The sequence below is a fragment of the Leptopilina heterotoma genome, unplaced genomic scaffold (genome assembly GCF_015476425.1).
Source record: "Leptopilina heterotoma isolate Lh14 unplaced genomic scaffold, ASM1547642v1 Lhet_243, whole genome shotgun sequence".
In the NCBI taxonomy this organism is placed as follows: Eukaryota; Metazoa; Arthropoda; class Insecta; order Hymenoptera; family Figitidae; genus Leptopilina; species Leptopilina heterotoma.
In genome coordinates, this window is record NW_025110958.1 from 761,071 (window position 1) to 785,886 (window position 24,816).

General features: G+C 28.9%; 1 protein-coding gene across 2 annotated transcripts in view; it reads left to right on the forward strand.

Moving 5' to 3' along the window:
- LOC122503089 (protein expanded) overlaps positions 1-24,816 on the forward strand; it is a 133,773-nt gene that overhangs the window by 89,045 nt on the left and 19,912 nt on the right. For both annotated transcript variants that reach the window (XM_043613513.1, XM_043613514.1), the window contains exons 5-6: positions 13,818-13,897; positions 16,924-17,003. In XM_043613513.1, coding sequence (XP_043469448.1) covers positions 13,818-13,897; positions 16,924-17,003 — 160 coding nt within the window. The remainder of the gene's footprint in view (positions 1-13,817; positions 13,898-16,923; positions 17,004-24,816) is intronic.

Consider the following 24,816-nt stretch of genomic DNA (forward strand, 5'->3'; position numbering starts at 1 on the left):
AATAAAAAATTAGTTTAAAGTATATGCAGTGTCTGCACTCCGGGTGCCTGAGAAAAATTATTTCAAAATTCATTAGATTTACTTTCAATTTGTTACTCGGGGGTTTTTTGGGTCGCTGATTACGAATATGATTCCAGTTTTTAAAAATTCAAAATTGCGGATCCAATATGGAGGACGACATTTTTTAAATTTCATCGGATTCACTTGAAATTCGATACTCGGGGGTTTTTGGGGTCGCTAATTACGAATATGATGTCAGTTTAAAAATTTTTTTAAAAAGTAGATTAGAAAACGCCAATTTGAATTTTGTAAAATTAACATCATATTCGTAATCAGCGATCCCAAAAAACCCCGCACGGAGAAAAAGGAATAGTTGACACATCCAGATACATGGATATCACAGCCATATTATATTGAAAAATACGGGATATCCATAGTTAAGGTTGCTGCATCCATATTCTATGGCTGGCTGTATATTGTTGGAACAGCAAAAGATCTATGGTTGGGTGATCCATAGTAATGGAAATGGGAAACAAAAAAATTAGAATCACTCAATTAATTAAATTCTATGTCACTTGAGATATTTTATACACATTTTTGTTAATTAATACACACCACTTATTGAATAACCGCATATTAACGAAATAAATTATTAACCGATGGGGGAGACGCGAACCCTAGACCTAACGCATACTAAACACTAACGCTATCCACTACACTATACACACAACTACAATATTTGAGCATATAATATTCCTATATACTCTACACATATTTCATGAAAATGAATTTACATAAACACTAATAGACAATAAAGATAATAAATAATAAACAATTATAACACTATTTATACACAATAAACTCACAACGTGATTATATAGACGTGACAGGAAACCGACGCGACGGACAAATTGAGACGACCATTTTTAAATGGATGCCATGATAATGAATTGTGCGCAACATGTATCGAAATTTTGAACTAACTATGGATCTCCCAACCAAAGTTTATATGGATGAGACAGCCATATGTGAAAATCCATAGCATGAATTGTAAGCCCAACCATGCCTATGGATGTCACATCCATATTTGATTCAACAATATAATATGGCTCCCTCATCCATTGAATATGGAATGTGCTTCCATTCTGAAAGTTGTCTCTTTCATTGAATTGGATAACACAACAATATTCTGCTCAACAATATTTTTATGGATATCTCTTCCAGACCTTTTCTTTCCGTGCGAGTAATAAATTTCAAGTGAATCCGATGAAATTTAAAAAATGTCGTCCTCCATATTGGATCCGAAATTTTGAATTTTTAAAAACTGGAATCATAAATAATAATAATAATAATAATAATAATCATAATCATCTAATTTTTAAATAATTTGTCACAGGTACCCGGAGTGCAGTCGCTGCATATCTATACTTTAAACTAATTTTTTATATTTATTCATAAAAAAATAATTTTTTTAAATAAAGAAATTGCTTTTATTTAGCATAAGTAATGTAGATCTGGAGCGCTGCCGAAATTTTAATATTTATTTGACTAAAATGAAAAAATGCGTAGTCGTGGGTACCCGGGTATGAACACAAGGGTTAAATTAAATTTTACTCAAACAGCTCTATGAATTGTGAAAAAGAAAAAATATTGACTGTTAAATAAGTGTGTTTTTAGCTCTCTTTAATGACAATATAAAACACTCTGTCACGTGTTGACTGATCGAGAGCTCCATGAAAGGTAATTTTCGATAGGCAGTGGGCAGTAGTGACGGTGGCATTCCACATTAGTCTTGCCACCCCAGTTTTGACTGACCCATCATTTTAGGGTGATGGGTCGCATTCCTGCAACCAGTGGCGTAGCTATCTTGAAATAAATGCACCTATAGCTTAAAGCTACTTGTCTTCTAATAATAAAGTTTATTCATTTAAAAAACCTTATCGAAAAAACAATTTCATCTTACTATCACTTTTTGATTGAAAGTAATATTACGAAGTAGGTTTTTATGAGTCGAATACATATTAGGGAAAGTTGTCTTTCTTGTGTGGTAAAAGGGGTACAAAATGTGACTTCTATCACTTTTCGGGGTCCACTACCCAATCCCCATCGCATAATTCATCCAGATGAAATTATTCTTTGAAGCAAAACATGCTACATACATGTTTGTGAGTATGGAGAACAGAGGGGTCGAAGAAGTGTTTTTCGAGGCGAAGAAGGGGAAGCGCAAGTAGTAAAGACGATGGTGAAGTAATCAAAAGAGGAGGGCTGATCGTCGGACCTGGCAGGCGCAACGACGGGTGGGGAAGATGAGTCCGTTTTGCTCTCAACGCCAAGGAGAGAGGGGTCAGAGGGAATGACTTGCAGAAGGGCCGCCAGCTGCTCGACGATTCGGCAGAAATCAAAACTATACCTTTCTTGCTGAGAAGCTTTTTGCATCTATTTTTTGCGCTCTTCCCTAAAATCAACTTCTACGGTCTTCACTAAAAAATATAAATCTAGCAGCATAATATGTAAAGTCCATTAGGTCTTATGAATGACCCATTCATGTCAGCGGTACAAATGCGTTCAATGAAGAAATTTCGTCAAGTTTGGCCTTTATATGGGGAAGAGATTGACGAAGACGAGGAATCAGAGGGAAAGAGTTAATAAAAAAAGGCAGCTTTTAGTCCCCAAAGCGATTGGCAGGAGGTGTTGTTTAAGAGATTCTCAGAGGAAAAAAATAAGTTGCGTTCCTGTCGTGGCATCTTCGGAGCATCCACTGGACCTGCTAGGCTCATTCCCCTTTCCCTATGTGGGTCCCCTCCCTGCGAGACTTTCAGTTCCTCCCACATTCCTAAGGTGAAGTCGTTGCGCAGCAAGGTTCTGAGCGAGAGGTGGAATACGAAGGACCTATACAAATCACCGGGCTACCGTCTTACACGGGAGTCTTATCTCTTTCTCTCTATCTTTGTTTCTCGTGTACAGGTTCTTTCCTCTTGGATTCCTTTCTCTCTTTTCCTCTCTCGCTTCAACTCATTATCTCTTTCATTTATCGTTCTCTCTTTTTTGCTTACGGACACCAGAAAACAGACTGCATTTCTCTTTCACTCATCTCCATAATTCTGTCGTAGCACGATGCCTTATCGTCCGAAATATTTCTCTCAAGATGTAAATAACCCTCGCCACGTGAGTTGATTGTAAAAAGTCCAAATGTTTCTTCGTTGTTGATAAATAGCATTGCAATTTAAATAGTAATCAAAGTGGAACTGTTAAATAATTCATAATAATAATAAATCATAATTGATGCACTGAAAAAAGTATTCAGTCGTGGCTATCAAAATTTCGTTGGGTATTCTATGGATCTAAAGTAATATTTATTATTAACTTTTTATGCAATTTGCACAAACTGATTTTAAACTTATACAAAGGTGATTAAAATGTCTTTTTCGTTCACTACAATTATTGTTGATGTTGGAATTGGAATTTTTTGTGAATTAAAAACTTTTGTAATCTAACAAGTCTAAAATGGTTCTTATTACTATTAAAGGTGGAAGAAATAAAAGGTTGTCACAGGTCAGGGAAATCAGAGAAAAGACAGGGATTTTTATTAAAGTACTAGAAAAAATTAAATTTTTAGAATTTATAAGAAAATTCTAAATTTTGGAGTCTATTTGTTCGCCTCATAAACTATGAAATTGACAAGAATTATAATAGATAGCCTTCAATTTTTTCTATTTCTATGACAATAATTTCTTTTTAAATAACTTCATTAAATATTCAATAACTTAATTCTTGAAGAACTATCATAAAAATATTATTTTTAAATTATTTAATGAATAATTTTACTTAAAAATTTCAAAATTAATTGGATTCCAAACGAGTTGCGTTTACAATCTTCAAAAATAGATGAACTTCAAAAGGTTTCAATTTGAAATTTTAAGAACAACTGATTCCAGAAATTTAATTATTTTCAAAAGTGATAAACTTCTTCGCTTAAAGAGGGACCGCAAAAAGTGCCCGTTTTTTGTACATCGACAATTATCACAAAACGTAAGCAAAAAAATTCGGCCAGAAATCTTCTTAATCTGCGTAAAAATTTTAGTTGATCATAAGTTTTGGTTTTTATTTAAGGGTAGCGAAACTCCTAATTCAACCCTCTAAAAATTGACAAATTATGAAATTCATAACACCATAAATTCAACAAAAATAATTAATTATCAACGGTAAAACTGATAAATAACGAAAATAAAAAATCCCTTTTATAAAAAAACAATCTGAATTACCTTAACATCCTCAAAATGCTTTTTAACCCACAAAAAACTACCCCTATTTGAAAAATTGACCAAAATAAACACAAAAAAAATTATTACTCTCCAAAATCTTCATAAAAAATATAAATAAAATCAATTAACTAGTGAGACTTAATTTCCTTGATAATGTAGATTAATCCACCTCTCAAAAACTACCCCTAATGAAAAAAAATACCACATTACATATTAAAAAAATTATTACTCCGCAAAATCTTCACCAAAATTATAAATAAAATCAACTAACTAGCCAGACTTTAATTCGATGCTACAGTTAATCAATCAACTCCAAAAAACTACCCCTAATTCAAAATTTTACCATATTACACATTTAAAAAATTTCTACTCCGCAAAATATTCACGAATATTATAAATAAAATCAACTAACTAGCCAGACTTAATTTACTTGCTAAAGTAGATTAATCAATCCCTCAAAAACTACCCCTAATTAAAAAATTTACCATATTACACATTTAAAAAATTTTTACTCTGCAAAATCTTCACGAAAATTATAAATAAAATCAACTAACTAGCCAGACTTAATTTACTTGCTAAAGTAGATTAATCAACCCCCCAAAAACTACCCCTAATTGAAATTTTACCATATTACACATTTAAAAAATTATTACTCATCAATCTCTACACAAAAATTATAAATTTTATCAACTAACTATAGTGAAGATTTTTCGGAGTAATAATTTTTTAAATGTGTAATATGTTTTTTTCATTTAGGGGTAGTTTTCGGGGGTTCATTGATTAATTCTACCATGGAATTAAAGTCTGGCAAGTTAGTTGATTTTATTTATACTTTTTGGAAAGATTTTGCGGAGTAATAATTTTTTAAATGTGTAATATGGTAAAATTTTCAATAAGGGGTAGTTTTTTGGGGTTGATTGATTAACTCTAGCAAGGAATTAAAGTCTGGCTAGTTAGTTGATTTTATTCATAATTTTCGTGAGGATTTTGCGGAGTAATGTGTAATGTGGTAATTTTTTCAATTAGGGGTAGTTTTTGAGAGGTGGATTAATCTACATTATCAAGGAAATTAAGTCTCACTAGTTAATTGATTTTATTTATATTTTTTATGAAGATTTTGGAGAGTAATAATTTTTTTGTGTTTATTTTGGTCAATTTTTCAAATAGGGGTAGTTTTTTGGGGGTTGAAAAGCATTTTGAGGATGTTAAGGTAATTGAGATTGTTTTTTTATAAAAGGGATTTTTTATTTTCGTTATTTATCAGTTTTACCGTTGATAATTAATTTTTTGTGTTGAATTTATGGTGTTATGAATTTCATAATTTGTCAATTTTTAGAGGGTTGAATTACACTAGTTTACAGTGAAATTGTCAATTGAACAAAATATTTTTTTCTCGAATAGTAGGTGTTTTTTGAGTAAGAAAATCATAGTTTAAATTTTTTTCCCTCGTGCAGTTTTTCTGTAGCTTCAAATTTTGCATTTTCGAGGTGCGACGCCACTTAAACTTACCTGTAGGAAAATTAGCTTGTCAAAATATAATAAATGAGGTATCATTGGAAAGGTTATTAAATTACCTTTCGAGCCATAGGTCACAGAATAAAATTCAACAAAAATTGAGAGAGTTACAGTCGATTAAAGATGAAATTTCATGACAATTTTGATGATTTTTAGACATTTGAGTAACTTCTACAATTTTTTTCTACATCAAACAGGAAAGAATGTTTGGGTTTTAATTTTTTTATTGATAGACTATATCATTACACAAATTTTGAGCCCTTGTGGACCTCGATTGGATTAAAAATGACAATTCTACACTAAATTTAGTGAACGAAACTACATTCTTCATTTTTAGTATCCCTTAAACATTTGCAGCAAAAATTGAAGTAATAAAATTTAGTTAAGCTCTAAAGTTACTAAAATCACTAATAAAGGATTTCTGAAATCGTAGATTTCGAATCCAATTTTAGTTTTCTAAATTTCAAAATGGCAGATCCAATATGGCGGACAAATTTTTAAAAATCGATTAAATTCGTCTTAAATTCGTTACTCGGGGGTTTTCGGGGTCGTTGATTACGAATCCGATGTCGGATTTCGAAAATTGAAAATGATGGATTCATAATAATAAACGAGTTTTTTAAAATCAATCAAATTCGCACCTATTGCATCCGCCATTTTTAATTTTTGAAATCTGACATCGGATTCGTAATCAGCGATCCCAAAAACCCCCGAGTAACGAATTTGAGACGAATTTCATCGATTTTTAAAAACTTGTCCGCCATATTGGATCCGCCATTTTGAAATTTAGAAAACTAACATTGGATTCGAAATCTACGATTTCAGAAATCCTTGATTAGTGATTTTAGTAACTTTAGAGCTTAACTACCCAATGGGAAGTAAACGATTGGTTCAATAATGGGCCATGCTTGGCGAACTCCGTTCCATTATTGGAACATTAATGGCAACCATCATTGGACCACCAATGGTTTAAACTTGGGATGATCACGCTACTGCCAATGATCGGTAGCCAAGCATCGGGCCAATATTAGTTGCCAAGGAATTGCCAAGAAAACAAAATCGATTTTTAAAAGCTTGATTTTTTATTGGCAGCCAACAAAAAACCAAGGTTTTGAAAATTGATTTTTTTTAATTATTAATTAAAATTTATTTTCAAAAAATATATTTTTCAAAAATTAATTTTAAAAAATATATTTTTCAAAAATATATATTTTTTTAAATTAATAGAACATATTAATTTAATTTGTCACCTCTGGTAAAACAAAGATGAAAGACTGATAAATTCCCTCACTTTATATCTTACAGTGGAGGGATAACTGTGAATGTCTTTGCGAGAGAGGAGCAGGTACTTATATAGAGCCAGTGAAACAGGTCACAAGCGAGAAGAAATCACTAGCATGCACTCTGGCGGCGCTTGTCGGAAGTGGCGCAACGTTGGTTGCCAAGCGCTGTGTCGATAACGTCAGGATATGCATGCGCGCCAGAAAACAGTTCCGACAAGCGCCGCCAGAGTGCATGCTAGTGATTTCTTCTCGCTTGTGACCTGTTTCACTGGCTCTATATAAGTACCTGCTCCTCTCTCGCAAAGACATTCACAGTTATCCCTCCACTGTAAGATATAAAGTGAGGGAATTTATCAGTCTTTCATCTTTGTTTTACCAGAGGTGACAAATTAAATTAATATGTTCTATTAATTTAAAAAAATATATATTTTTAAAAAATAAATTTTTGAAAAATATATTTTTTAAAAATAAATTTTAATTAATAATTAAAAAAAACCAATTTTTAAAACCTTGGTTTTTTGTTGGCTGCCAATAAAAAATCAAGCTTTTGAAAATCGATTTTGTTTCCTTGGCAATTCCTTGGCAACTAATATTGGCCCGATGCTTGGCTACCGATCATTGGCAGTAGCGTGATCATCCCAAGTTTAAACCATTGGTGGTCCAATGATGGTTGCCAATTGTTTTGCCAAGAAAAAACCATTGGGCACCAAGCATGGCCCATTATTGAACCAATCGTTAACATTGGCAACTTCCCGTTGGGTAAATTTTATTACTTCAATTTTTGCTGCAAATGTTTAAGGGATACTAAAAATGAAGAATGTAGTTTCGTTCACTAAATTTAGTGTAGAATTGTCATTTTTATTCCAATCGAGGTCCACAAGGGCTCAAAATTTGTGTAATGATATAGTCTATCAATAAAAAAATTAAAACCCAAACATTCTTTCCTGTTTGATGTAGAAAAAAATTGTAGAAGTTACTCAAATGTTTAAAAATCATCAAAATTGTCATGAAATTTCATCTTTAATCGACTGTAACTCTCTCAATTTTTGTTGAATTTTATTCTGTGACCTATGGCTCGAAAGGTAATTTAATAACCTTTCCAATGATTTCTCATTTATTATATTTTGACAAGTTAATTTTCCTACAGGTAAGTTTAAGTGCCGTCGCACCTCGAAAATGCAAAATTTGAAGCTACAGAAAAACTGCACGAGGGAAAAAAATTAAAACTATGATTTTCTTACTCAACAAACACCTACTATTCGAAAAAAAATGTTTTGTTCGATTGGCAAAAAAAAGTTTTTAATTTGTAAACCTGTGTTAGGAGTTTGGCTACCCTTTAATAAAAACCAAAACTTATGATCAACTACAATTTTCACGCAGATTAAGAAGATTTTTGGCCGAATTTTTTACTTACGTTTTGTGATAATTGTCGATGTACAAAAAACGGGCAAAAAACAGGCATTTTTTGCGGTCCCTCTTTAATTATGTTGGAAATTTTTTTAAAATTCTCGTCAAAATTTCAATTATTTTTATAAATAATAAAATTCTTCTCCAAAATTCAATTATTTTCAAAACATTTAATAAAATATTTTGCAAAATTTCAATTATTTTCAAAAAATTTCCTCATTTCAATTATTTTTAATATCTACTATTTTAATATAATTTTCCAAAAGATTTCAATTATTTAAACAAAATTTTAATAAAAGTTATTTTTTCTTTTCAAAATTCTATTATTTAAAAAAATATTGTTAAAATTCTTTACAAGATTTAGTTAATAAAATTACAATTTTAATAAAATTTTCCTATACAATTCAATTATTTTTAATACAATTCTTCTTAAGAATTCAATTATTTAAAAAAAATTGGAATAAAGTTCTTCGCAAGAAATCAACCATTTTCATAAATAATAAAATTTTTTTGAGAATTAAATTATTTACAAAAATTTTGTGATAAAATGTTTTATATAAAATAAAAAAATTATAATAAAATTGATTATAGAATACAATTATTTTCGTAAAATATAACATTCTTCCTAGAAATACAATTATTGTCAAAAATGTTTGTAAAAATCTTCTAAACAATTCAATTATTTTCGTTAAAAATAAAATTCTTCGAAACAAATTAATTATTTAAGAAATTTTAATAAAATTCTTCCCAAGAATTTAATTTTTCTCAAAAATAAACATTTTCAAAGAAATTCAATTACTTATAGTTAATGAAAAAATTTTTTTAATTCTTTGTCAGTTTTCAATTATTTTCAATTTTTTAATGAAATTTCTCAATAGAATTTAATTATTTTTAAAAAATTTAAAAAAATTCAATTATTTTTAAAAATTTGAATAAAACTTTTCACAAGAAATTAATTATTTCCATAAGTAATAATATTTTTCTCCAGAATACAATTATTTTTACAAATAAATTTTTTCATAGAAATTCAATTTTTTAATAAAATTTGTTGCAAGAATTTAATTATTTTCTCATCTTAAATTTATTATAAAACATGAAGAAATCGATCGATTTCTTCCTGTTTTACAATAATATTCTCATAAGTTATTAAATTTCAAAAGGTTTGAATTTTTAAAAAAAAAGAATAGATTTCATCATCGTTTGTATTTAATGGTTTTCGGGGTCGTTGATTACGAATACTATGCCAGTTTTTCAAAATTCAAAATGGCGAACGAATTTTAAAAAATGTTGGATTCTTGTGGAACTCGGTATTTGGGGGATTTTTGGGTCGCTGATTACAAATTTAAAGTTCGTTTCCCAAAATTTTTAATTGATTTTAAATTTGTAAACAAGTCCCAAGCAACAAGTTTTAAGCGAAATTGAATCAAGTTTTTAAAAAGTTGTCCGCCATATTGGATTCGCCATTTTTAATTTTGGAAAACTGATATCATAGATGTAATGTGCGATCCGGAAACCCCCGAATAACGAGTTTCACATAAATCTGATGAAATTAAAAATTAAAAAAAGTTACGCTACTTGACGGTAGCGGTTATAATAATATCTGCAGTTAGCCTACGTAATGCCAGTACCACGCAAATACCCAAATTCTACATTTGGTAATGATGCAGTACCCAGTCGATCGTCAATTTCCACCTAAGATACAAGATAATTGGAATTTTCAGAAAGTGAATATGAAATTGGCTGAAAAAATAAAGTAGAAGAATATGAGTGAAGCATTCATATAAGGTTCATGATAAATAATCTCTTGATCTGGTCATTAGTTATTCGCTTCTTTGGATTGTTTATTGCGTATCGGTCGAAACTTTATCCTTCTTCGTAACTGCAACATTGTGTTAGTATCTCATCTTCGGAGAACTTAGAGTTACTAGGAATTCCACGTGCTCGTTTGCAAGCCAGAACTTTACGTGAAGAGTGGAACGTGCCAACTCACATACTTTATTATACTTTGAGATAAACATAACCAGATTCGAAAATAATTTTTTCTGGCGTTTTCTGCGAATTAGAGACAGAGGAATTTGCTTATGAATTTTTTATTTAAGCGTTCATTTCAATTTGTATAATTAAGGGACTAACGTGCACGTATAAGCTTCATCCCTACTATCTAATTTTCAGGACCGTACTTATAGTTTTACTGTCCAGGATGTTATTAGTTGCATCGATAGCAAAATTCATAATTAGAGTACTAGCAACAATACTTCCAGAAGCAATAACATTCATTAACTTCTTCTTATTCTTCTCCTTCACCTTCAATGTCATCTTCAATTCACTTTTCGAAAATCTCGTCAAAGAACAACAATTTTCACCCATACTTATCAGCTTCAAGCCATGAAATCGTTGATACACTTCAGATAAAATACCAAATGTTAAATTACTAAGTGAGAATTTTCATTCAAGTATTTTCCTGATTCATTGTGAAGTATGAATATCAACTCGTATTTAAATTAAAAATACTTAATTTTTACAACTTCCGTTGATGTTTGAAAGTGGTAGATCTTAAAGCCTCTTTCCTGATTTCAGGACAGGCAGGTGTGTTCGATCAGCCAGTTCATTATTGGTCTGTGAGCCTGAGGTCTTGAAAAAAGCTAAAAAAAACTATTCCCATCATCGGCAGTGACCGGTTCAAGTCAATGTAGTCTCTTACCGAAAGGGTTTCTCCCCCAATTCCAAATTCGTCTTGTGCTCTACCTCAATTTTCCTGCTTCTTTAGCTGTATTCTAGAAAACTTCCGTAAATTAATTCCTTATACAGATTCAAATATTTCATCTACATTTATCGATAATTCATACGTTATTATTAAAATTAATAATGGACGTCAACGATTTATTGATTCCCAGAAAAATACTCCTTATAATATCCATCAGAAATGTATCAGAATCCTAATTGGAATTCCGACCGAAAAATATAATAGTATCAACACTGCAAAAACTGGTATCTCACTTGTGTCTTAAAATGAGTTGCTTTAAGTGTTTAAACCATTGAGATACAAAATCTGTTTTATATTGAGACATTTAATTTCATCTCGTGTCTCATTTTAAGACATTAAAGGTAACTCAATGCGTATAAGACACGTAAAACGTCTTCTTAGTGTGAGACGGATACTCGAAACACATTTCGTGTCTCAAAATGCATTGCTAAATGTGTAAGACACTTTGAAACGTCTTAAAATGAAACACATATCTGTTTCAAATATATGGACTAAGACATTTTATGTGTTTCAAATATGGGACAAAACGTCTCAAAATGAGACACTTGTTTTTACAGTGAAGTTTTAAGCCATATACAACTTATTAATATGTTCTTTTTTTAATTAGTTGGGGTAATACGCACAGTTTGAGTATACTCCGTAACTTGTGATTTAAATAGTGTTGTTAACCTAATTATGGATTTCACTTCCTTCGTGTTGTGTTTAGACTAAACTAAATTAATTTTCTTTTTTGCTTCGAGTTATTACGAAACTAAATTCATTCATCGACTTTTGTTTTTGGATCATACCAAAACTGAAACGAAAGTAACTTTTAATTTAGTTTCCTTTCTCTGACGGTCCTTGGAAATCTGGGACACAGTTTCTTGTAATAGCTGATGCTGAGTTGAGTTCCACTGCTTGTAGATGGTCATTTGTAAAATGACTTACATAAAGGATCCAACTTAGTATACTACTGGTATAATCAAAAGTAAATTTTTACAGTCATATGTATTGGGACTATTGGTAGGATAATGTAGTTATTTTATTTTTTTTAAGTTTATAATTGAGGAACTGGGTTTTATAAGGCGATACTCGTGAAAGTAGAAGGCCTTGCATAGAGCGAATCTGCTGCTGCTCGAAGGGACATCGAAAATCGTGGGCGTCCCCTTACAAAATTACTACATTAATCATAATTACTGCAAATAACAATCGACCAATGGACACCAAAAATACATCAAAAGAACCAAATTTATGAGATATTTACCAAAATTTGATGCAAACTTGCAATGCTAATTTTTTAACATTAGAGAAATGATGTGCCCACTGGGATTATTTAAAAAATTTAGAAATCTGTGGTAAAGTATATCATAGATCAAGAGTGTGAGTGAAACACTTATTGCATGATTGACAGAATGCAGTCTTACAATATATTCACTCTGATTATAAATTTAACATATATATTTATTTTACTAAAATATCTCATTTTGAGCTATTTTACAACTGTATTTCAACTCTTTAGGTATGTACCTTTTAAGCATCAGAATATGAATACCAAATTCAACACTGTTCGTTCTTGAGCACCTGTGTTACCCGAAGTACAACCCAATCATTACGGAAGAATGTTGCCCGAGGGCCAAAATCAAGTCCCTTCGTGAAACCAACTAACCTGTAGTAAACAGAAGCGGTTACGAAGATAAAAACAACTATTTCATTTCTTTTTTGTATTTACATATATATGGAATAATAATAAATAAAAGAAATAATCCTCCTTGTAAAGAATTGACAACATAAGGCACTTTTTAAATAATTATTTCTCTTATTTAATAAAACCAAACTCTATTTGTTATTAGCTGTTAAAATAGGAAAATTTCTTAACTTTACGTTGGTAAAAAGAATTTTTTTTAAATAATATAATTTGTTTAAAGCATTAAGCTTATAGAAAAATATATTTTATAAGCATTTGAAAGGTTCAAGTGTGCTTAAATGATGATCTAATTATCGAACAAATCAGCATTATTTGTTCTTTCAAAATTTTATGAAATTAAAAACTTTATATTTTTTTGAAATATTTCTTAAATTATTTTCATTTGCAGATCTTTTTAGTAAATGTATATACAAAAACAGTATACTTCTTTTTAAAAAAGCTTTTTTTTTAATATTTATTGTTTTCGTCTCTGATTGCAAATAAATTTTTAATGTTATTTAAAAAACCAATTTCGCTCTGTGTAAGAATGGTTCTCTATTTCTCATCTTGGACATTTTAATCTTTCAAATGCTTATCGAATTATAGTATTTCTCAAAATAGTTACAAGATTTTTCTTGTAACTATTTATTGTTATTTCATTAATAACAGTTAATGATTCAGAGCTTCTTACAAAATAGAAAGCAAACTTATTTGGTAGAAATTTGCCAAGAAACTTCTATTTGTCAATTTTCAATATCTTGCATTGATTATATTAAGAATAAAATCCTATTTACTTTCATTTGTTTGCTTTTAATTTTTAGAGAAAAAAGATTGTTTGAACAATTCTCCAATCATATTAGAAGTAATATAAAAATGTTCTTTTTACTAAAATTTAATCTGCAATATTATGTCTATTATTTCAGATGGCGAATATTTATTTGTGGATTCCGAAAATAAATTAAACAAGTACGCTCCAAAAAATTGGCGAAGCTCTCACACATACGTAAGAAACTCGATCATTTTCCATTTTACCTATCTATTAAAGTCTACATATACTATTTCGTGGCTATCATTAGGATTCTAATCATATATTACTGTTGTTTAAATATTTCGTTTTTGCTTGAAACTAAGTTTTGAATTTATTATATTATACGTACCCATCCGATCCCTGTAGGCAAGTGAACTGCAATAAATGCATATCAATGTTTGTATCGGCAGTGAACGTTTGTTTAAAACCAGCTATTTATTTACATTAAAGATTAGATAGATCGAGTATTCGGTACCCTATAATAGCATTATTGTCTGATGCGGCCAATCATCAATTACTTTGTTTATCAAGAATTCAAATTCGGGTTTAAATATTATTTAAAACTTTCAATTCTATTGGGATTTTTTAATACCATCTCTAATCTCATTGTTTTTAGAATTATACTTTTTTAAAATAGATTGACCTGCTCGAGCTAAAATCAGAATATGCTATTAACTCAAATAAGTTGACGAAGTTTTTATCTATTTCGTTAAATGGTTTCAATATATTTCAATCCACACCTCATCTGTTTTAGTAGCAATTGATAAGGCTACTGAGTATAATTTAAACATTGAAGTAAAAGCGAAGACTAAAGAAAACTTTACAATGAATATGTAGAAGAAGAAGCTGAACTGTAAATTATTAAGTTACTTATTCTAATTATAATTTATAAAAATATAATTATGCAGATTAGGGTGACACTCCTACTTTCTATAGCGATGAATCAAGCGGAATTAATCCAATTGATTCCCAAGAAAACGTTCACGCTGTATGGCAAGCAGATAAATTTGATATCGGGAAAGCAGATCGAAATTCTTTAGATATGATAACACTAAAAAATAAATAAATATTAGATTTTAAGATTAGACCTATTAGAACAATTCTTCTTTGAACAAAACAGAAATTACCTCTAAGGGCAAAAATTAGTGACCTAAAGAAAAATATGGAAAGTTTCATGCGTCAAGCTTAATCAGTTCAAGCCCAACGCGAGTTGTGTAAAAAACTCCAATTCACTCGAGCACTCAAATAGTTCGAGTACTAAAGTAAATTCGAATACTCGTCGCACATGTTGTAATTAGTAAATTGAAAAGTTAATTACTTTATTGATCCGCTATATAGAATGAATTTCGAAATTTTTTAGCTATTAATAATTTATTAATAATTTGAATACTCGAAGCCCTTCGAGAATTCGATTCCACTCGGAGTGGATTCACTACCTATTTTTCAAAAAGTTAAATCCACTGAAAAATATTTCAGAATTACCACACGGAGAGAAAAATCTATCTTTAATAGTATGACACTATCTATACTAATTTCGCATGGACTATAGTCACGCTTCAAACGCATGAAAACATACCGAAAAACCATGGTGAAGCGTGGACCCATGGGTTTTGGGTATGAATTCATGCGTTTGAAGCGTGACTATAGTCATGCGAAATTAGTATAGGTAGTGTCATACTATTAAAGCTAGATTTTTCTCTCCGTGCATACATACTTATTCCTTGCATTCACACTTTAATACAGTCAGAACAGAATTTGATGGACAGATTTCTTAAAAACGAATATATATTTAACCAAGTTTTGAATTGCTTCATACAGTAATCTGAAACTTTTTTTTAAGGAATATGTAAAAGTATCTCTAAAATTTGTTTACCTCTAAAATAAATATACTATGTAAATTATCTAATTTAAATCCAAAATATTTTTGAATTTATTGGCATTAGTCCACAATTGGTTTAGAATATCAAAAATAATCATACAACATTTTCTGAATTTTTTCGATTATACTGATAAAATCTTTTTCCATATTGAAAAAAACGGTGATATAATCTAAAATTTTATTTAATGTCCTCAAAAAATAGTGTTTTTGTTTAATTTATCATGCCTGTTTAAGGGAGAGAGGGAAAGCAGATTTTTTCAAATATATCCATAAAATAATTTAAATATTCCACAAAATTATTTTTAAGGTAATTTTATGTGCGAAATTCAATGGCCATAAATAAAATCTGTTAGAAAATATTTTGACACCTTTTGAATATTTATTTTTCTTAAAAATTGGTAAATTTTTAAATCTATGGGTCATTTTGTAGAAAATATGTTTTATACTCCACAAAAAAAACTTGCCAAATGTAAAATTTGTTTTTCATCATTTTTGAAGCATTTTTTTAAATCTGCTTTTAGGCTAAGAATGTTAAAAAATACCAATATTATTCAATTTCTTTATATAAAAATTAATTTGTGTATCTTTCTAACTAATTTCAGATCCTAATTTTATATATAAAAAATAAAAGATATTAAAAAATTATGATCCGAAAATAGTTAGAAAAATAAACGCAAATGAATTTTTAAATTAAAAAATTGAATAATAATGATATTTTTTAACATTTTCAGAGTAGAAACAAAACAAAGATTTTTTTTCAAAAAAATGCTTCAAAAATTATGAAAATCAATTTTTTTTATTTGGCAATTTTTTTGTAGATTAGAAAACACATTTTCTACAAAATTACGCATGGATTTCAAAATCTACCGCGATTTTTAAAAAAAATAAAATTTCAAAAAGGCTAAAAATATTTTTTGACTGAATAATTTTATGTAATATTTAAATTATTTTCTTGATATGGTTAAAAATATCAGTGTACCCTCCCCTTAGCAGATATAAATAGTTTTTTCAGAATAAGTTTTAAATATATAAAAAAAAATTGAGAAAATCCATGCATTCATTAAGTAAGAATTCAAAATTTTTTCTTTAGTTACACATTAAACGGTTTTCATGTTTCTATAAGATGAAAGAGGAAGAAAGAGTTAAATGAAGTATATTTTAAATTTTAGAATAAATTCTTTTTTGGAAGTTTCTAATTTCTTTTATGAATGATATAAAAAAATGACATCTTTTTACTTAAAATACATCTTTAATATGTTTTTTTCAATTATTTTAATATTCTTAGCTTAATATAGTTATTTTTACGTTTAATCTAAAAATTAATTTTTTAATCAATTTTTAGGGCTTGGACAGCAGTGGAAGGCCAGCTTTTGTTCTTTATTTTCGTGTCCGTTACTATGTTGATACTCCTCTTTTATTAAGGTGAGAAAAATTAATAAACTATTTATATTAAACTTTTTTTTAAATAACAGTAGAAAACTTTAAAGGAACTGATAAAATGAATTAAGTGATATAGAATAATAAATCATATAAATTAATGATGTTTCTAAATTCATATTGAGTTAATTCATTTCATAAGATTGCTACCAACAGTAGGGTGTCCGTTATTTCCCAAGTTAGCTATTTTCATTTGGGTATCGTCAAAATCGTTTCTTTTTGACATAAAAACAATTCTAGAAACTAGAAAAAAATTTTACGATGCCGTTTAACCCTGCCTAAATAACAATACTTTTCCCATTTAATTAACATGGGATTTTTGCACTTTTTAGAAAATAATTTTTATTTCGTTTATAATACTCTTTGACTAACCAACAATGCTTGATTTTGCTTCTATTATGATTCCTTTAGATAGAGAAATTTTCATATTATCGCGAAAAATTTATTACACAAGTTTTAAAAAGGTCAATTTCATTTTTATTGATTTTTCTGATTATTTTTCTAAATCTATTTATTAATTAACTTTTATTCGGTATTTCATTGAAAGTTTCTTGTTTTATGCATCCAATTAGACCATAACAATAATTTCAATTCATAAATTATCCAAGAATCACACAGTAGACTAAATCCATTTCAAATCAGGCAGGTCGACTAACTTCATATGTTATAGAAAAAAAATTGTTTTGCTTGTCATTTTTTTTCTTTCGAGTATAATTATATTTTCTTTCTTGGGTCTTGTAGATGGTCTTGTCCTCTTCACAATCCAGTTTGAAATTTGAAAAAATATTTTAAATTATAAAAATTGTGGATGATTTTCTGAAAATAAATAAGATCAATTTTCTCAAAAACACCACCTTTTTTGTTATCAAATTTTTACTACAAATTCTTAAAATAATTATGGACATTTCCTATGAATTTCAAGCGGGCTAAACCATTCTGGCAATTAAGAGAATTTTTTTTGAAAATAATTTATGTTTACAAATTTTCAAACTGTTAACGTTTACGTCAACAATGTTATAATGATTCATTTGTTTTAAAAAACGCAGGTTAACAATTTGAAAATTTGCAAAAATAAATATTTAAAAAAAATTCTCTTGTTTGACAGAATGGTTAAACCCGCTTGAAATTCATAGGAAATGTTCATAATTATTTTAAGAATTTGTAGTAAAAATTTGATAACAAAAAAGGTGGTGTTTTTGAGAAAATTTATCTTATTTATTTTCAGAAAATCATCTTCTATTTTTATAATTTAAATTTTTTTTCAAATTTCAAACTTGATTGTGAAGAGGACAAGACCACCTACAAGACCCAAGAAAGAAAATTAAATTATACTCAAGAGAAAAAAAATTACAAGCAAAACAATTTTTTTTCTATAACATGAAGTTAGTCGACATGCCTGATTTGAAATGGATTTAGTCTACTGTGTGATTCTTGGATAGTTTATGAATTGAAATTATTGTTGTGGTCCAATTGGATGCATAAAACAAGAAACTGAATAAAAATTAATTAATAAGTAGATTTAGAAAAATAATCAGAAAAATCAATAAAAATGAAATTGACCTTCCCAGGTAGATATTTGTCAAGTATTACTTGTTTTCTTCCAGCAGCTGTAGAGTCGAGAGCGAGTTTTACTTGCCAAGACAATCTGGCCAGTCCTGAATAAGTGACTGGTCAGTTTCACTGGATAAAAACAATTCCCCTTTGTGAACAGTACTTTTGTCAAGTCACTGACCAGAAAATCTTATCAAAATCGTGACAAGAATTTCTTTTTAGACACTGGCCAGTCATTGATTTAAAGAATTATTTAAGATTCCACCTAGAAAAACTATTCCACCACTGATCAGAAAAACTTGCCGAATTAGATATTAAAAATAATTTTTATGTTCCATACAGTCAAAAACAGAAAAGTCTAAAGTAACTTTATAAAAAAGTTATGATCGTTTCACTGTCACATTACCAAAGTTTACATTTTTCTAAATTTTGACAAGATAAGCCGTCAAATCTCTGACAAGTGACTAAACAGGGGCGCATGATTATTCCCCAAATGTCATTTTTCCGAAATGTCATTTTACCGAACTGCACTTTTGCGAATACTCATTTTTGCGAAAAGCCAATTTTGCGAAATGTCACTTTTGCGAATTGTCATTTTTTCGAAAAGCTATTTTTGCGAATTGTCATTTTTGCGAATCGCCATTTTTACGAATTGTCAATTTTCCGAAAAGTCATTTTTGCGAATCGACATTTTTACGAATTGTCAATTTTCCGAAAAGTCATTCTTGCGAATTGTCATTTTTACGAAAAGACATTTTTGTGAAATGTCATTTTTGCTAAAAGTCATTTTTACGAATTGCCATTTTTGCGAATTGTCATTTTTAAGAAATGTCATTTTTGCGAATTGTCACTTTTGCGAATCGCTATTTTTACGAATCGTCATTTTTACGAATTGTCATTTTTGCGAATAGTCATTTTTGCGAATAGTCATTTTTGCGAAAAGTTATTTTTACGAATTGTTATTTTTGCGAATTGTCATTTTTGCGAAAAGCTATTTTTACGAACTGTCATTTTTGCAAATCGACATTTTTACGAATTGTCAATTTTCCGAAAAGTCATTTTTGCGAATCGCCATTTTTACGAATTGTCAATTTTTCGAAAAGTCATTTTAGCGAATTGTCATTTTTGCGAAAAATACAATAGTGGATTTATAGACCTACAAGTTTTCTATTGTATTTTTCGCAAAAATGACAATTCGCAAAAATGAATTTTCGGAAATTTGACTATTCGTAAAAATGTCGATTCGCAAAAATGACTTTTCGGAAAATTGACAATTCGTAAAAATGGCGATTCGCAAAAATGACAATTCGCAAAAATGACTTTTCGGAAAATTGACAATTCGTAAAAATGTCGATTCGTAAAAATAACTTTTCGCAAAAATGACTATTCGCAAAAATGACAATTCGTAAAAATGGCGATTCGTAAAAATAGCGATTCGCAAAAGTGACAATTCGCAAAAATGACATTTCTTAAAAATGACACTTCGCAAAAATGGCAATTCGTAAAAATTACTTTTCGCAAAAATGGCTTTTCGTAAAAATGACATTTCATAAAAATGTCTTTTCGTAAAAATGACAATTCGCAAAAATGAGTTTTCGAAAAATTGACAAATCGTAAAAATGGCAAATCGCAAAAATGACTTTTCGGAAAATTGACAATTCGTAAAAATGTCCATTCGCAAAAATGACAATTCGCAAAAATAGCTTTTCGCGAAAATGACAATTCGCAAAAGTGACATTTCGCAAAATTGGCTTTTCGCAAAAATGACTATTCGCAAAAGTGCAGTTCGGTAAAATGACATTTCGGAAAAATGACATTTGGGGAATAATCATGCGTCCCGACTAAACAGTTTATCTGGTCATGATTTCTGATCATTACTTCTGACAAGTTACTGGCCAGAAATTCTGGTCACAATCGGAATAGAACTTCAGTTCTTAAACTTGTAGTTATGATAAGTTACTATCTAGTCACCGTGGCTGCATGGTAACGCACATGCGTTGTGTCTCCAGGGTCTATGGTTCGATCCCCCATGCGTGAGAATTTTTCAATCTTAGATTTAAGTGTTATTGGTAGAGTCTTAAATATTTAAATAATCACAAAAATATAAATAAATATGTAATTATAAACAAAATAAAAAGAGCCAGGAAAAATTATATTTTATTCTCGATTTTGAGCAGAAAACTGTCCAGTTACTGGTCAGTTACTTGCCAGTCACTGGCCAGATAATCTAACCAGTGACTGCTCAAGTAGCGCGTTACATTTCCAATCAATCACTTGCCAGATTTTCTGGTCAATTACTGCCCAGAATCTAGAAAAACTTCCCAGTGACTGGTCATTATAGAGTTGAAATTTCTACCTGGGTTTTTAAAACTTGTGTAATAAATTTTTCGCGATAATATGAAAATTTCTCTATCTAAAGGAATCATAATAGAAGCAAAATCAAGCATTGTTGGTTAGTCAAAGAGTATTATAAACGAAATAAAAATTATTTTCTAAAAAGTGCAAAAATCCCATGTTAATTAAATGGGAAAAGTATTGTTATTTAGGCAGGGTTAAACGGCATCGTAAAATTTTTTTCTAGTTTCTAGAATTGTTTTTATGTCAAAAAGAAACGATTTTGACGATACCCAAATGAAAATAGCTAACTTGGGAAATAACGGACACCCTAACCAACAGTCAACGATATTTTCTACGTAAGGCGTTCGGTTGATTTCGTTTCCCCAGGCAAAAGGGCAAATAACGGGTACAAGAAAAAGACGAGCAGACATACACATATACTGACGGAATTTCTAACCGTTCCTTACAGTTTCCAGCAGTTAAATACTAACCTAGAGATTATAAACTATAACATGAAATATAATATATTTCATAAAAATAAAAGTATGCAGTGCAATAAATTTATTTTTAATTTTCTTTAAACAAAATCGGAATAGCACTCTATTCTGAATAATTTTTTACTAAACGTGTTAAAACCAATCTTGATTGCTACAGCTTTAGAGATTTTACTGCATTGATTGTATTTAAAATTGCTAAACATGTAGGGTTTTAATAATTTCTACATTTAACAATTCTGTGATTCTAACTACCAGTAGAAAGTTGATTATCTAGGAACTCTATCAAAAATACCAGAAGGCATCTTGAAAACTTTTTTAGAAATCTTTTTTCATGAACGACAGTATAAGCACATGAATGAGCTTTAAAAAATAATAAAGCTGATGCTGATTGTAGGTATTTTTGAAATACTGTGACAAGTTTATTTTTTTGAATTAAACTACTTTCTCTTACTATTGCTCTCCTGGTTGTGAGATGCGAACGTGGTAAGTGGTATGACGCGTGGTTACTTGCTTTAGATAACACAATAAATTCTTAAAATCTAATTTACATAATTAATGATATTATATCTAGTAATCTTACCGTTTGAAATTGAATTTTTATGAAGGATCCTTTAAGGGCAAGGGTCCTGGTGGCATGTGGACTAACCAAAAAATTACATTAGTAAGAAAAGGATAGACATTTTTTCGTCCTTTTCTTACTAATGGAATTTTTTAGTTAGTCCACATGCCACCAGAACATTATTCAATGTATTAAATGTATTCAATTAGTAAATTAATTTTTAAATAGTAATTAAAAACATATTTGATACATTTATTACAAAAAGAGGGTAAATATGAGTCGCCGGAAAGTATATAACCACACATAAAATTCTGACCGCCATGCTAATAGTATGGGCGTCAGCATTTTATGTGTGGTTATATTTTCCAGCGTCTCATATTTAGGTGAGGCATTCTATTTGAATACATAAAGTATATTGTAAACAAACTCTAATGTAAGGCACTTTTTAAATAATTATTTCTCTTATTTAATAAAGTCAAACTATATTCATTATTGTCTGTTCTGTTAGGAAAATTTCTTAAATCTACGATGATACAATGAATTTTTAAAAAAATTATATAACTTGTATAATACTTATCAAATTTAAAAGATAAATTTTTGAATATCTCCAAATTTTTTTTTGAAATTTTGATATAGTTCTCTAAGAAAACTGAACGAAATTTAATGAATTTTTCAGTAAATGCTTATTGTTTAACAACAATTTAAAAAAATAATTAGTCGAAAACAAAATTTTTTTTAAATAAATAATTTTTAAAACAACAATTTTTTAAAAAGTGCAATTTGTTTGCTTTTAATAACAATGTTTCGATTCTCACTTATTTCATGAGTATTTAAAAAAAATTCATGGAGACTCTAAACCTCTCCAAGATATTGAATTTTTTGTTCTTGCCTTTCGTAGTTAAATTCCATAAAAAGTTAATAAAGAACAATAAAAATTGGTTTAAAAGCTGTTTAAACAATAATATCACTTTTAATCTTAGTTTGTATTTATAAAAGTTTGATGGTAAATTTGCAAAATTACCTAGAAAGATGCAGTCATCTTTCTAGGTACCCTTTTATAAAATAAATAGTAAATAACTATAATAATAATAATAATTAATTATTATTATATTATTAATAATAATATAATAATTTGTTTAAAACTTGTTTAAATAATAATAATTATGTTATTAATTAATAGTAATAATTTGTTTAAACAAATGAAAATTTTAAAAATGCACAATATTCTTACAAATTTAAATTATTTTTTAATTTATTTGTTTAAAAAAAATCTTTTCAACGAAATATATTTTTTAATTGTTGTTAAACAATAAGCATTTAATGAAAAATTCATAAAATTTCGTTTATTTTTCTAAGAGATATACCTATCTATAGCATTTTCAAAATTTCAAAAAAAGATTTAAAAACCCTCATAAATCTAAAATTTTTTGAAATTGCTTTCGGGATTTTTACTGTCACAAATTTCACCGCAAAATTTCAAAGTTTTAACAAAATCGAAGAAATAGGGGACAATTTTGAATTTTTAGGCATGGACTGACCCTACCATAATTTTTTTTTTAAATTAATATTTTTAAATTTTCTAAGTAGATCTCTTTAATAAAGCTTAAAATTTTGTTGATATTTGAGCTTAAAATTATTTTTAATTTTATATAAAAATGTTTAACTCTACATCACTATTAGTTTTATTTTATTTTATTCATTGAGAATTCGGTCATTTTCGCTGAATCGGAGTTTACATGCCATTAAAGTACGCCGTAAAATACTATTAATTTTTTTAGTTTTAAATCTAAATGCTATTTCTTTATGCAAATTTAACACAAGTACAACTTGTTAGCTTTGATAATATAAATAGTAAGTAAAATCGCACTAAAAATTTGAATAAAAATGATAAAAATCTATGAAAATGTAAATTTTGGTTCCGAATAACAAAATAGTAGGGAAAGTACATATTAAAAACAATATTTTTACACAAATTTATTGATGAAAATTGTAGAACAACACAAAAAAACTTAGTTTTAGAGATGAACTTTCGAATGGAATACATAAAAACACGATTAACATAAACTGTGTGTAAAATAAATATCCAGATAGCACAACAATTTGCAGAAAGTTTGCATTGCAAACTTCGCAAATTTGCATGCAAGTTTGCAGCAAATTTGTGGCAAATTGGTAAATGTCCGCCTTGTGTAAAGTTTGCTGAGCAAACTTGCTACAAGTTTTCACAGAAAACTTGCAGAAAAGTTGTAACAAACTTGCAGCAAACTTTCTGAAAACTTTAAAAATTTTCAAAAAAACCTTCTTGTATTCAAAATGTATGTCTTTTGTGAAATGTTGCCTTCCCTCTTAGGGAAGGTGACAAAATGTAGTGCGCAGCTCTATATGTCACAGAAAACTACTGCGCAGACATTTTAATTTACCTTGCTACGCAAGTTTTCTGTTTGCTCCGCAAACTTTTCACAAGGTGGACATTTACCAATTTGCCACAAATTTGCTGCAAACTTTCTGCAAATTGTTGTGCTATCTGGGTAATATTAAACTTTATAATTTTTGTGTGGAAAATTAAGAAAAGTGCATTTTTGAGCGATTCCAATTAAATCATATCTTCTATTTAAAAAAGAAAATTTTTTATTATGTATTAAAAACATAGTGAAGGTTAATTGTGCAAAAGTTTGAAGCAAATTTTTCGTCATCCGCAGTCAAGGGGTGAATAGAAAGACAGTTTTCATATATAATAATTAAATATTTTTTAAAATCCATATGCGACAAATTTTCTCAAGTAGTCAAATCGGGCTAAAATTTTCATAAACTTTACTTTAGTATTATCAGTGATTACTTTAACCATAAAATGTTATAA